This window comes from Gracilinanus agilis, chromosome 4 (genome assembly GCF_016433145.1).
Source record: "Gracilinanus agilis isolate LMUSP501 chromosome 4, AgileGrace, whole genome shotgun sequence".
NCBI classification, from domain to species: Eukaryota; Metazoa; Chordata; class Mammalia; order Didelphimorphia; family Didelphidae; genus Gracilinanus; species Gracilinanus agilis.
This window is the reverse complement of record NC_058133.1, coordinates 417,855,508-417,871,281: the sequence shown is the minus strand read 5'-3', so window position 1 is coordinate 417,871,281 and position 15,774 is coordinate 417,855,508. Positions and strand designations below refer to the sequence as shown.

General features: G+C 32.5%; 1 protein-coding gene across 3 annotated transcripts in view; it reads right to left on the bottom strand.

The window, feature by feature from the left end:
- Window positions 1-15,774, bottom strand: part of SCAF8 (SR-related CTD associated factor 8) — a 210,797-nt gene that overhangs the window by 97,600 nt on the left and 97,423 nt on the right. For 2 of the 3 annotated variants that reach the window (XM_044671741.1, XR_006506054.1), the window contains exons 16-20: window positions 15,189-15,322; window positions 9,545-9,689; window positions 8,444-8,512; window positions 5,294-5,512; window positions 2,076-3,543 (exon numbers count right to left, since the gene is read on the bottom strand). In XM_044671741.1, coding sequence (XP_044527676.1) covers window positions 2,090-3,543; window positions 5,294-5,512; window positions 8,444-8,512; window positions 9,545-9,689; window positions 15,189-15,322 — 2,021 coding nt within the window. In that variant the 3' untranslated portion in view covers window positions 2,076-2,089. Of the gene's footprint in view, window positions 1-1,403; window positions 3,544-5,293; window positions 5,513-8,443; window positions 8,513-9,544; window positions 9,690-15,188; window positions 15,323-15,774 lie in introns of those variants that run through there. The other variant, XM_044671740.1, reaches the window with a different exon arrangement.

Genomic DNA, 15,774 nt, shown 5'->3' with positions numbered 1-15,774 from the left:
TTGCTGCTAGTAGAAAAGTCTATTACAATTGATTGTGACATAATGTATCAGTTTCTGTGTACAGTGTTCACCTCAAAAGGACAAGAGTCAAAGTAGGATGAGTGAGGAGGCTCTCCCATGGAACACAACATGAAAAGTAGGGAGGGAGAGAGAGACAGAGAGAGAGAGACAGAGAGAGAGAGAGAGAGAGAGAGAGAGAGAGAGAGAGAGAGAGACACAGAGAGACAGAGACAGAGACAGAGACAAAGATAGAGAAGGTGATGGGGAGGGGAGTAGAAGGGAGAATGAGGGACAGAGAGAAAAAGGAAGGGAAGGAGTGGTAGAGTGGAAGGGGTTGAGAGAAAGAATTCATTTTTAGCCAAAAACCTTTCTCTGCAGCTCCAGTTCCTCTATATGAGCAAAACAACTATCTTTATAATGTATCCTACCTCAATCTCCCTTAATAGAAACAATAACTTCATTTGCAGAGGAATTTTACCAAACAGCAAATGACTGTTGGAGATGGGATAGGGAGCATAATTATTACATAAAGAAAAGGTTGAAAATCTTCCACTAGTTGCCTAATTGCCAACAACGATTGAAGAAAAAAAAGTAAACAAAAACAACAACAAAAAGGAGAAACAAAGAAAATTTAAAAAAAAACTTCATACTCGATTTTTCTCAGAGGCTAATCTGAACAATGTCCTACATGTTCTGCTTTATCAGTAGACCTTTAAAACACACAGTTCACTTTGTTTCTGGAATGTAACTTTGTTTTTAAATCCAACACCACCATTATAGTTTTCGTGCAATAATTCTGGACTTTGGAAATTCACTTCAGGCAAAAGAACGGTAAACAATTTAATGCTACCACTAACCAGAAGACCAAACATATTTTTTTTTTAAAAAAAAAACTGCAAACTTTTGCTTAAAATCTGGCTACCTGCAAAACTACAATTTTGTGGGTTTTTTAAAAAAGTAAAGCAAAACCTCTGATGTATTTTTTTAGTATTTCTTATTTCGCTTTTCCAAAATAATAACGATAAGCATGAGTAATTTTAAGCCACTAGCCAATCTTCTCTAGTTTTCTTTCTACCAAGTCTTAGACAGTATTTATTTTATAAACTAATTTTATTCAACTATTTTTCTCTGTGTGTATGTACATAAGTATATACACAAAGAGAAAAAGAAAATGTCTACATACAATTTACACAATAGATTTATACATACACACATAATATATACATACTAATGAGACCGCATGATTTTTGGTAAAAAAGTACATGCTTTTTCTATCACACTGTTCTTGCATTGATCTTACATAAGTAATATAAATCTTTTGCATTAACTAAAGCATGTACTACTGCTGATCCAGGATTTTAATAACTTGTAGGTTAAAAAAAAATACAATGCCTAGAACACTGTTATCAAACAAATATGTTTTATTGGCAGCTAAAAACAGAATTCACCCAACATTGAAACTTTTTTATATTTTTTTTCTTTCTTTCTTTTTACTCACTGCAGTACGAGGAACAAATCACAGACACTTACTTTGGAGATCACAGAGACCATGGTGTAGATTTTACAAAATCATTTTTTAAAATCTCTGTATTGTGCTCCTCAAATGACTACGAGCCAGTCTTTGTTTTGTTTTGTTTTGCCAAATAGCAGAAACATAAAATATCACAGCTTTGTCTATACTTTAAAATTCTGCAGCAACCTAAAGACATGGACAGATACACCACCGACTGTTGTTTTCAAGTATATCAATTTCCATATCAACCTAATAGTAGTATCTAAAAAATTCACTTTCTTCCATAGGAAGTCTTTGTTTGACAAGCTGTTATTCATCTCTTTGACGTTTTAAAAGAATCTGGGGCAACATTTGAATTTTATCAGAAAATAAAAAAATGTTTACCTACCATGTTCAAATTAAGAACAGTGTCTATACAAGTCAGTTGTACAATTATTTAAGTGAAAGATGAACATGAACATCAGATTAACTTAATTCTGGCAGACAAAAGTGAACTACTAAGGTCCAGTCAGCCATTTATCTATTACAGAGAGATGACAACTTTACAAAAGGTATCTTTTACCTACTGAGTGATGATTATGTCCCCTCAGTTTCTGTGCTTTCTACCACTGGTTCACTTTCTATATCAGCTTCTGTGTCATTCTTCTCTTTGTTTAATTCACTTGAAGATGTCAGTTTTTCATAAAGTTCAGGATCATTCTGTACTTGTAAAGGTGGTGGTTGATTATCTGTCTCTGTATTTTCACCATTTACCTGGGGTACATTATCAGCTTTTCGTTGAGGACTGGGCCCTTCAAAATAATCAAAAACTCGTGGGTGTGGATGTGGGACCCAGGTGTTCTGAATTCTGTCTCTTCCAAAACGATTTCCATTAATTTCACGGCAGAAATCAAAATCTCTGTCATCTCTATCCCTTTGTCTCTCCCAGGGTCTTCTGCGGTCATCAAAATCTCTGTGAGCATCCTGTCCAAATCCTCTGTTCCAAATGGGACCACTTCGAGGATCAAATCTATAATTTCCATGTCTAAATCTACCTCTATCTTCATGGAAGCCTTTGGGACCACCATAGAGAGGTAAAACACGATGCTCTCTTTCATCAAAATCTCTATGCCCCCAAGGCTTATCTGAATTAAAACCAAAGTGGTCTCTTCGACCAAGGTTATCTAAACCTGGTCTTACAAGATTTTCTCTTATATCTATATGTGGTCTTCCAAAGTGTTCCCTTCCATCTATTGGAGGTCTCCCTGGACCTTCTCTTGGATCTACAGGTCGCCCTACTACGTCCCTAACATCAACTGGTGAAGGTCTACTAATGGTCTCTCTGTTTTCCATAGGAGGAAAACGATAATCTCTATCTCCTTCCTGTTGAATACTATCATTCCCAAGTGGTAGCCTTTTTTCTGGATTAGGAAGGTGATCTATATTTTGTCTTAAAGGAGCTGGAAAAGGTCTCTCTGCCTGACTGAAGATATCTCCTGGAGCAAAAGGACCACGAGGTGGAGGATGAAGAGATGCATCAAGGATTGCTGGAGGAGGGATTCCTCTTTGCGGTGGAAGTCCAGGCTGCATTAAAGGGAATCTTGGCCCAGGAGACTGTGGTATAAGTCCTGGACGAATATCTAACATTGGTATTCCAGGCATCCGCTGAGGAATATTTAATGGGGGCAAGTTTTGAGGCCCAGTTGGTGGCTGTGGTCCCAGAATTCCAGAATTACTTGGAACATTTGGTGGCTGAACTCCCAGGAGTCCAGAATTGCTAGGAATATTTGGGGGTGGTACCCCCAAGAGTCCAGAACTACCTGACACATTGGGTAGTTGTGGTCCCAGAATTCCGGAACTACTTGGAATATTTGGTGGCTGTGCTCCGATAATTCCAGAACTACTGGAAACATTAGATGGCTGTACTCCCAGAATTCCAGAATTGCTGGACACGTTTGGTGGCTGTCCACCCAGAATTCCAGAACTGCTTGACATATTTGGTGGCTGTCCACCTAGAATTCCAGAGCTACTTGTGACATCATTGTGGATCACTAAAATGGAAAGACAGAAAACAAAATTATAAATATTCATTAAAATAAAAAGTATCTAATATGAAATGTATTCACAATAGGGAACTTAAGTTACTGATGTGATGGTACTATGAGAATATTAAATTATGTAGAAGGACCAAAACATTTAGCAATTTTGATAGATAGTAGTCAGCCAAGGAAAGTACTAGATTACTCAAAATGTAAAAAAAAAAAAAAAAAAATTCTAACCCAAAGCTATCTATGATATCTTGCCATCATTTAAAATTTGTATTATAGATAAACTTTTTTACAAATGTATGTGAGCTGGGCAATAATGGCCACGAATCTTGGCACTCTGAGTCATATTCCTCCTCCATCACCAAGTTCTACTAAAGAGCGAGAAAGACAGGGTAGTGGGTGACTTTTAAATAACTACTTGGGTGTGGTATATGTTGGTTTTATTTTATGGGATAAGGAGATGGAAACTGTTTTTATTTGGGGAGTTAGAGATTATCCTTAATACATTTACTTGCTCAATTATTTTTTAATAGAAATTTAAAGTCTAGAACCTCTGGTCAAATTGCCTGCTAAACTGAATCCTTTCTGTAATCCTACATCCCCTTTTGACTTTTAATACATGCTTTTTTTACAAAATACAATTCCTGGAGTAATAGGATTGTTTTCTAAGCCCTTGAGTGATTAAAAACAATTAGTTGGAAAAAACTGGTGTTAAATTTTTTTATATAAAGTAAAAAGTAAAAACCATGGTCTACTTTTTTCACTAGTAACTTGAGAACACTAGATTACAATAGCTAGGGTTGAAGAAAGAATTGGGTCATTGTAGTCTACTATAATTTAAGGAAATAAAAAAATTTAACCTCTTTAAGATATGCTTATTTATTTTCAAGAGACAATGAAAACTATTTTTAGACATCAAACTCATTTTATACAAACCTTAATATATAAGATTTATTCAGTTAGCTATACTTTGCTGGTCACTTGCTAGAATTCAAAATGACTAATTTTCCCCTTCTATTAAAGACCTCAATTACCTGTAAAATGAGTAATTTAAACAAAAAAATGTAGGGTTTTTGCTAGTGTTTAATTTTGTGTTTTTTGGCTACAGGGTTATGACAGGATATATTGCTTTGAAAAGAAATTTTAGAGATGCCTCAAGAAGTTAATGTATATGTATTTATCTCTTGCTGTGTGGCCTGCCAAACCAAGAAATGCTTAATGGTAATAAATACCATTTACCTAAACTTGTAAAGTCTGAAATTATCTGTGTAGCTCTTCTATTTTTTTTTACATTTTATGTATTTGTAGAATCTAGAATAGATACTTTTCAATTTCCAACAGAAATCAAAATATCAATCTATTTGATGGAGAAACACTAAAAAAGTTTAGACTAGAATTAATGATCTCATCAAATGAAACAGAACTATAGTAAACAGTATGTGAATGTTGCTCTTCATAATCCTGATCCTAATGTATTACTATTGCTCACTGTTATTTTCAGGGTAGGGCTAAATCAATGAAATGAAATCCTATACAACTTTGGAAAACTGCCTGAATTCATTTGAAAAAGAAAGCATTACATTTAACTTGTTTGTGATATTCCTTTACTTTTCTGTGTGTGGGGTGGTGGTGGTGGTGGTGGTATGGGGGGTGCGCACGTGCATGCACCCACCTCTGTCTGTCTCTCTCTCTCTCTCAGGAATGGAGGCAGGCAGTTAGGGGTTTCTGGAACATGTTTCTGATTATTTATTACCTTGTCTGGTACTTTCACTAGAAGAAAGCTGGTGGTCTGTGAGGTGTGACAATTTTTCTTCTGACTCTGGTTGGTTACTTGGAGGATTAAAAACACTTCCAGCTGACATTGTTGAAGTAGCAAGACTGCTAGATACAGAGCCAACTGGCAAAACAAGGTTACTAAAAGCAACATCTTTCATTGTCTCAGGAGTCATGGATATAGGAGGCTGTACCAGAGCTGTGTAAAAGAAAAGAACAGTGTTAAAGGAATCTGTAAATAATCCATTTCAATAGAAAATTTAAAAACACTTATTAGGAAAAACTTATTATGCTAGTAGTTATGTAAGACAAAATGCTAAAAATCACATAGACATTCCTCATTTAAAAAAATATCTATTAAAACATTTACATTTATCACTATTGTCTGGGTCAATTTTTTATCGATCTCAATGTCCCATTTTTTTCCCTATCTGTAGACAATCCAGTGGTAGGTATTACGGATATTATTATCATGGTCATTTCATTGGGTTGTTGAGAGTCAAATGAAATAAAATGTTAAATCAGGAATTATTTAAAAATGGTTAAAGACAAACTATATAGTTAATGTATAAGTATGTAAAATATCTTCTGGTCCTCTTAATGATTTTATACACACACACACACACACACACACACACACACACACACACAGCAGGCTTTTACCAACTTAGCCTCAATAATCTCAATATAGTTATGAAACCAAAAGAGACACAATAGCTTTAATAGGTGACGTGTAATTTGTTTCACAAAGAGGCATCTCTAAAAACAACCATGCAAAAATTGTGGTAGATTAGAATCAACTTGTTATCAGTGCTGAGAAATGACAGAAAAAGGCAGAAACATAACTGATAGTGAATTAGAATACAATGTTATTTAGTATGGGGACAAATAGGTTTACCTAACTATACTTCTTCACACATTCATAGTATAATATCAAAATAATTAGTAATTTATAACAGTAATGCAATATATGTGTAGATTAACATAAGGAAAAATAAAATAAAACAAATAATTTTAATGTTATCCAAAGAGTAATGTCATTATCTGTAAAATTCAATTACACAGAATATATATAAAAGATATTTTTAGATGTATTAAGTATTTTAGTGGAGACTAAGGTAAATTACAAATTAGAATTAATGATAACTAAATATTTGTCAAAATCATTTATAATTAGGAGCTCTCCTCTAGGCAGACTTCTGTCAAACTAGATTAAAAAGTAAAAGTGATGTTCCTAGGCCTCATTTTCTTCATTTGTAAAATAAAAAGATTAAGAATTATTTGTTCTAGCTCTAAATATCTTATTCAAAGTAAATATGGAGAAAACTTAGCTGTCTTTTCAATGTATCAAGCTACTTTCTCTAGTTTTCATGTGAAATAAAGACTTAACCTTACCAGTAAGCAGAACTAACAAGAGTCAGTTTTTAGCATATAATAAAGCATTTAACAATTGTTATTAGTATTGTATTTGCACCCAAATCACAAAGATGTATATTCTTTTAAAGTAGCCTCCACTGAGGCACGATTAGATGCATCAAAGATTTCATAACATATTAATGTCATTACAGAATAATGTAGACAGATGTATATGGAATATATATGCACACATACATATGATGTAACTATCATTCATAAAACTAATCAACAATGTTAATTAGTTATTTATTTAGAAACAAAATATCTGGAAATGAAGAAATTAAAGCACTGATAAAATTTTAGTGTGCCATTTAAGTAGTCAGAATATAAGATAAAAAGGAATATCAGATATCAACAATGCCTTAAAGTTTCTTTTTTTTCCATTAAAGAAAACAAGGTTTTTTTCTAGTTTATAACTAAACAGTGTTTTTATGCACAGTAATAATTTAATATAACAGAAAGAGTCTAACAAGTGGCCATATCAACTATATTACAAGGATTCTGTCCATAGAGTTTTTTTTGGGAGAGATACTGGAATGATTTGCTATTTCCTCCTTCAGTGGATTAAGGCAAACAGAGAATAACAAACATGTCTAGGGTCACACAGGTATTAAGTGTCTGAGGCTGGATTTAAATTCAGATCTTCTGAACTCCAGGCCCAGAACTCTATCCACTGAGATATCTAGCTGCCTAAAAATTAGAGCTTTATAAAAGGGTGGAGTACTCTTCACTGGAAATCTTTAAACAGCTGATATGAGCTTTTAAATTACTATTTATGTAGGTTGTTATAAATCAGCTTCACAATTTGGGCAATCTTTCAGATCTTTCCAATGCTTAGATCCTATAGTTCTAATGCAATACTGGTGTAGGAAAGAGTATAACAAAGTTTCAGAAAAAGACCACTAAAGTAAGATAAAAGGGGACTGCGGAAGAACTCTTAAGAAAAGTTCAGAACTAAAAGTAGGAAATTCAAATATTTTTTCAGAATCTTTTGGTTTTTTTTCTCCTTTTCTTTCCTTGTACAAAGTAATGTGATTTTTGAGGAAATCAATAGATATCTCAATAGAAAAATAAAATTAAAATGTTAGAAAACAGAAGTTCCAATACAGAAATGAAAAAAAAGTATGATATAATGTAGAATGTTTCACAGTAGAGACCATAGAACTTTGGAAACAATCTTAATTCTATTTCTTCCTGTTTTAGCTCTGTAGGCAAATTTTCCCATTCTAGTTCAATGTTATGGTCAAAGATAATGAAAAGATTTGTAGAATAATCAAAAGTTAAATGTATGTGTGTTGAAGCTATGACATTGAACTGTTTTTTTCTGTATTTTTTATTTTGTATCTTATATAAATATATGATTTATATAATATTACATAATTTCCTAAATACTCTTACTTAAATTACTGAAAACTTAAAAAATCAAAATTGAAAGGTGAAGATTGGCAATTTCTGATAAGGAAAAAGAACTATAGCAAAAGTAAAGTGTGAGAAAGGGTCATTCTCATGTCTGAAGTCTGGAAAAATTTTTTTAATATTCTAATGAATACTAACCAACAGAATTTAATAATTTAATTTTCTTTATGTAATATCAGATTCTAGTAATATGCAAGAGATAAAAGATGCTGACATATTTAGTTGAAATGTTCATTCCAACAATAATAAAAACCTAAAGAAACAACTCATATCAATTTCATGAGAATTCAAAACTCACATGTCGCCACTACTGGAGGAATAGTAGGGGGTGGCACAACAGGTGGTGGGACTGGTGGTGGCATGAAACCTAGGCAAAAACAAAAGAAAAATAAGGAACAGAATTAATCTTTTATTTTTAATTGCATACTCACATATGTTGACAAAGAGTTTCGATTAACTGAAATTTCCACATTCTTAAGATTATTAATACTCTATTAAAGATAGCACTTCATTTTTCTGCGAGCTTCCTATAAGCAGGGGACTTTCTATTGCTTTTCTTTGTATCCCAACTACTTAGCACAGTTCCAGTCTCACAGAAGGCACTTAATAATAATTTGTTAACGACAAAGAATCACAGATCATTTTTTGAGAAGAGTCTAGTACCCAGATCACAGATTTATATTTTTTTAAAGTATCCTCCACTGAGGCACGATAGATGCATCAAAGATTTCATAACATATTAATGTCATTACAGAATAATGCAGACAGATGTATATGGAATACATATACACACATACATATGATGTAACTATCAATCATAAAATTAATCAACAATGTTAATTGGTTATTTATTTAGAAACAAAATATCAGGAAATTAAGAACTTAAAAGCACCGATAAAATTTTAATATGCCATTTAAGTAGTCAGAATATAAGATAAAAAGGAATATCAAATATCAACAATGCCTTAAAGTTTCCTTTTTTTCCATTAAAGAAAACAAGGTTTTTTCTAGTTTATAACTAAAGAGTATTTTTATGCACCATAATAATTTAATCTAACAGACAGAGTCTAACAAGTTGATTTCAGAATCACAAAGGACCAAGTTAAAAGTTGTATGGCATTCTATACAATATTCTAAGAACTAGAATTTGCAGAGATGGTACAGATTTTTCATTGGTAGAGTATTCTTGCCCAAGAGCTCTTTATACTAGTGAAGCAAGCCCCTATCATTGTATTTAGTGGTACAGGTAAATATGAATTTTAATTTAGAATTTTCATTAAAAATTTCTAGTGAAAAATCATGTTTATCTTTTTGTCTTTTATATTAGGAAAAATGGAAAAGAAACAATTTTAATAAAACAATGAAGTGAAAATAACAAAATTCCAAAAGAGTTTCTTACCAGGAGGTGGTTGTGATGGGTTGAAACTTGCTCTTAAGAAAGGAGGTGGGGGAATTGCACTAAATCCTGGAGGAGGAACGGACATTGACACTGGAAATGTTGGTGGAACTAAACTAACTGTAGGAACAGCAGGTGCTACTGGAATCTTTTGTGGACAGAAAAGAAAGACACAAATCATTCACTTTTCAAATATTTAATGATGAGATCTTTAAAAAAAAAATTTACTGGTTGCTTATAAAGGTAGGACATTTTCTTAGTTTTAAGAAAAATCACAAACTTTAACAATTCACTTTTTATTTTCTGCTTCTAACACTATAATGTTCCCTTCACCTCTTTTTTTGGTTGATTAGCTCTTCCTTTAAGAATCCACTTCATTTACTTCCAACTTCCTAGAAATTCATACATAGATCATTATATGTATGTATGTATGCATGCATGTATGCATGTATTTTAAGCCCTTACCTTCTGTCTTAGAATCAACACTGTGTATTGGTTCCAAGGCAAAAGAATGGTAAGGGCTAGGCAATTGGGGTTAAGTAACTTGCCAAGGGTCACATAGCTACAAAGTGTCTGAGGCCAAATCATTGTATTTAGAAATGACTTTTTAGAGTGACTTCTGAATGATCCAAAGTAAAGTTTAGAGCATATAAACAACCAGAAAAGGAGATAAAAGTTTTGGTGCTTTTTAACTCTGTGAATATGCCCAAATCACATACTCCTTCTAAAGGCTCAGTTGTTTCATCTGTAAACTGAGAATATGATTTAAAGTGCTTACTTTTGTGAGTTCTCTATCTCCTTTTCCCCTTTATGTTTTGTGTTCTAATAAAATGCAAGATCCTTCTGAGTAAGGTCTATTTCGTTATCTTGTCTTTTATGCCTAGTACTAGTACAATGTCTGGCATATTAGGTTCAATAAATGTTTCCTGTCTTGACTTTCTCATTCATTTTTATCACATACAGTACAGCAAAGTAAGGGAAATGGAAAGTAGAATCTGAAAGAAACTGAATCTAGGGCAGCAAATGGCACATAAAAGCTTAGAGACAAGGCTGTAATGCAGAAATTACTTCACAAGATAAGACCAAAAAGTAAAAGCTTAAGCCTTTGACTTCCAGTGAAATTCTGTCACTGAAACTATAACTTTTTCAAAATAATATATAAAAAATGCACTTTTACATTTAACTTTTAAAATATTATTCTGCCTCTTTCATATCTAAATTATAACTCCCCCTTCCATATACCATCATTTAACATATTTCTCCATTTGCTACAACCTTCCTAGAAATTCAGAGTATAATTAAACCATTCTGATCTTATAACAAATTGCTATAGGTTCCTTACAGCATTTGGAAATAAAACACAGAGAAGCAGGGTCTTTCTACAGTATAAAATTATAGTGTATTTTTGAGGTATACTCTAAATCCTGAAGTCACATACTATCTTTGTTTTCCTTTTTAACCACTTTTCTACTCTACATCAAAATATCAAGTTTGAAAATTTATTCTCTATTATATCTCCTTTGCAACTCTTATCACTGGCATTTTCATTCAGTTATGCAAAAGGCAGAGGGTCCCAGAAAAGTATAAACAACCATATAGATGAAAGGATTAGGAATAGGTAGCCTAACCACCCTAAAAACAGTGAGCCTGAATATCAATCTTTAGTTGTATAGGTGACTATACCTTAATTTGAAACAAGTAGGCAAAAATTACATTAGAACATAGAGGAAAGCAAGTATTACAGAGTATGTGTATTATTTTTATTATAGCATTATTATAATTATAGCATTAATCATAATTCTATTCTTTCATACATGTGTATATATTCACACACACACATGCTTTCATTCATTTACCACTTGAGACTTCTCCCTAATTTTCCTAATTATTAGTTGCCCTCCCTCTTGGAATTACTTTGCATAACCCTGATGTTTATTTGTATACAAGTTGTCTTATGCTCCCATAACCTTGTTTCTACAAATAGAGGAAGTACCTGAGTGTATGGTACAGATAGTTTTATTTTTTTCTTTGGAAGGCTAGCGTTTTGTATTGTATCCTGCCATAGAGCAAGTGCTTTTATGATTGGGGGGGGGTTGGGGAGGGGGAAGGGAGGTGGCAATGGCGGGGTAAGGGAGGTTGAGGTATGCGTATAAACACACACACACACACACACACACACACACACACACACACACACACACACACGATCAGTCATCAAACATTTAAATATGTGCCTAATATGTGTCAGACATTATGCTAGGCCCTAGGGATACAAAGACAAATTAAAACAGTTGATACTCACAAAGAATTTACATGAATATAATTAGTGGGTACAAAATATATATAAAATAAATGCAAAGCATTTGGAAGTACAAAATAGTTACTAGAAGCTAGGTGGGTCAAAAAGGATCTCATACAGAAAACAGCATTTCAGGTGATCTTTAAAAAGAAACTAGGGTTTCAAAGAAGTAAAAGTAAGGAGAAAGTGCATTTCATGTTCCAGGAATAATCAGTGCAACAGCACATAGGTGAGAGAATATGAAGAAGAATAATGCTGTGAAGGACTTTAAATGTCATATATTTGATTCTAAAGATAAGGAACTGAAACTTACATAGCAATATGACAGAGTCAGTAGTTATTTCAGATAATATCATTTTGATATGTCTGGAGCTATATGTAGGATAGGTTAGAGAGGGAAGAGACCTGGAGCAGGAAGATCAAACAGAAAACTACTACAATATTTCAATCCAGATACAATAAGAATCTAAAATAGGATAGTGGCAACATGAGAAAAAGGGATGCAAGAAAATAGTTTATGGAAATAATAATACTAAGAAGTGCATATGAGGTCTGAAAAAAATAAGGGTATATTTCCTTGGCCAGGGAACTTTTTAAAGACTAGGTTTAGGGAAAAAGATAACAAGAAGCAAAGATACTTAAATTTTTGGACAAGTTGAAATTGAGATACTTATAAGACATCCAATTGAATGTCTACTAAGTAGCTGGGGATAGGGGACAAGAATTGGAAATAAAGACATAAGTCATCTGCAAGGTATAGTAGAGAGTTGTCTCATCTGTAAAGTGGGAGTAATAATAGTACCTACATCGAAGAGTCGTTGTGAGGATAAAATAAAATAATATTTGTAAAGTATTCAGTGCAGTCCCTGGCACACAACTAGTAGTATATAAATATGTTAACTTTATTATTACTTAAATTACATTGATAGAGAATTTCCTCATTCCTCAAATTTCTGAAATCAATGGACTTGTCCCTATTCTTAAACTGCCCCTGTAATATAATTATTTGATTTGCTTAATTTACAGTTATTCAGTATCTATTGTTTTGGATTACTAATAACCCTAACTTTCATTCTTGTATTTAAATGTAGAAATGACAGAATATATTTAAAGGTTAGTGACACATTCTGTAAGAGGAAATATTTCAAAAGCATAATTAAATTAAAACATGAGAATTCAGAAAAAGGAGGATCATCTTTAACATGCTGTATTTCACTTTCAATCTTCCTTGTTGCTATTCAGATCAAGATCTCTTTCACAAAATGACTAATGTGGAAAAAATGCTTCACATGACTGCATAAATAAAATCTTTATCAAATTGCTTACCATTTAAAAGGGGGGGGAAAGGAAGGAGAATTTGGAACTCAAATTTTTTAAAAAGAAGATGACGATGAATTAAGACAATTTGCTCATCAACAAAGAAATGTGTTTTATCCTCATCTATAAAGTGTGATGAAATTATATTAAACATAATAAATTTGGTGGATCTTGTAAACTGAACTAACCATTTTGGAAACCAATTCAGAATTATGCTCACAGTTATAAAATTCTATATAACCTTAGACCTACCAATACCACCAATGGGTCTGTTTCACAAGGAGATCAGTCAAAAATGAAAAGAACCCTTATGTGCCAAAATATTTATAGCATCTCTCTTTGTAGTGGCAAAGAATTGGAAATCAAGGGGATGTTCATCAATTGGGGAAATGGCTGAATAAGTTGTGGTATATGACTGTGACAGAATACTTCTGTGGAGTAATAACTGGTTATTTTTTAAAGAGAAACTAGTAGAACCAAGAGATAATTATATACAGCTAGAGAATTAATATTTCAAGAATAATTTATAAATGTCTACCTCCAAAGAAAGAACTGACAAATAGAAACACAGAAGATATAACTTATACGTACATATTTCTTTGTTAAATGTCATTTTCTATGGTGTTGGGAGGGAAGGGAGATGGTAAGATATCTTGGAATTTTATGTAACCAATAAATAAATTAATAAGAAATAAATATAATAAATTAAAATTTCTTTCCAAAATCTATTTCCAAATAGCTATCACTTTAGTCCAAGTTCCTGTCATATCTCACTCGGGCTATTTTAAGGGCTTTAAAAATGGTGATCCTACTCTAAGTATCTTCCAGTTTAGGGGTAACAAATGTTTTCCCTCCTTATCTTATCTCCTCCTCAGTGTTCATTCTTAGTATATTAAGTTTAGGCATGCACGTATTAAATGTTTGTTGAGTAAATGATTCATTCTAATCCATCTTCCTAACGCTACCTAAAAGATTTTCCTAAAGTATAGGTTTGAATATCATGCACTACATTAGTTTCCATTTTGTATTTATTTTCTATACACTTATTTTTATCTGTTTGGTTCTTATTCCAAGTAAGCTGCTTGAAGGTAGGGACTCAACCTTTTCAATGCATTCATAGCACAGGATCTGGTACATACTGAGTTCTTAATCTTTTTCTTGAATAATGCTTTTAGATTTATAAAATAAAAACCAAAGGCTTACAAAAGAAATCAGTTATTTTGAAATATAGGTGCAACTTTTTTTGCCATCCTAGTTTGCAAAACCCTATAAGAGTCTATGAAACTTCAAATTAAGAACTCCTTTAGTTAATTTCCAATGTATTTGTTTTGCAAACACTGCAATAGCAATGTATTGCTTAGGTTAAAAAGAACTTTTGAAACATAAAAATGGTAATATAAATGTTGTGATTTCTATTTAATAATCATAATAATAAAAATATCTCTATTTGTGATATTTCAGAAGGATTTGAGTGAAATATGTACCAAATTCTTGTAAAGGTTAAATTTCAAGTATCTTTATTCTTTATTCAATATTTAATTGACCAATTAACAACAGGAAGCATAACAGGAAAGCTTTGAAGCCTAAACTTTTCTACTGATGAAAACATGAAACCATATATTCTAGCAGCTTGAGGAAATAAAAGGCAACCTTCTTAGTATATAAATAGCTTTAGAACACAACATGTTACTTCCTTCATCATCTTCTTTCACATAATGGCATTTTCATTTGCTCATTCTCAATAGGAAAACATGGTATTCATATACTTCATTTTCAGCTCTTAAAAATTAGAACTGAAGCGTGTAGTAACATGCCAACATTCCATTACCAAAAAATCATTCAGATATCCTTAGGAATTAGTGCTGAGATATTATCATATAGGTCAGGTTAAAGTGCTATAAATTCTGAAATAGTCTAAATGTGAACTTTTCTAATTAAATATAACATTCCTAATTAAAATTTATAAGGGGCTAAAAATGCTTATTAATTCACTCTATAGAAATAATTTTAGATAACCATCACCGTACTTACCTGCAACATAGCAACAGGTGGAGGATAAACTTCGGCCTGTGTAGTTACTACTGGTGTCTTTTCAACTGTTGTTGGACTTTCTACAGTTTGAACAGGCTCTTTGATAGGCTCTGAATTCTTCACAGTTTCCCATTCTAAAAAAAATTTGACATTAATTTTATGAATCAAGTATAGATACTTTGCATATTTAAGATGCTGCAGATCTGACAAGAATCCCTGTCTGTGAGACCAAATCTTCAATGTACTGTCTATTTTTGACACTCTTACATAAGTATAAAGGACAACAATATTGTAGAGGTAGTGAAAGTCAGAATTAATAAAGCTTATGTTTAAACAATTAATGATCAGGAGCAGCTAGGTATCTCATTGGCTTGAAAGCCAGGCACAATTTAATTCTGGTTGTGTGACCCTGGGCAAGTCACTTGCCTAGCCCTTACTGCTTCTTCCACCTTGGAACCAATATACAGGACTAATTCTAAGGCACAGAAGGTAAGGGCTTAATATATATATATATATATATATATATATATATATATATATATATATATATATATATATATATATATATATATATTTATTCAGGAGA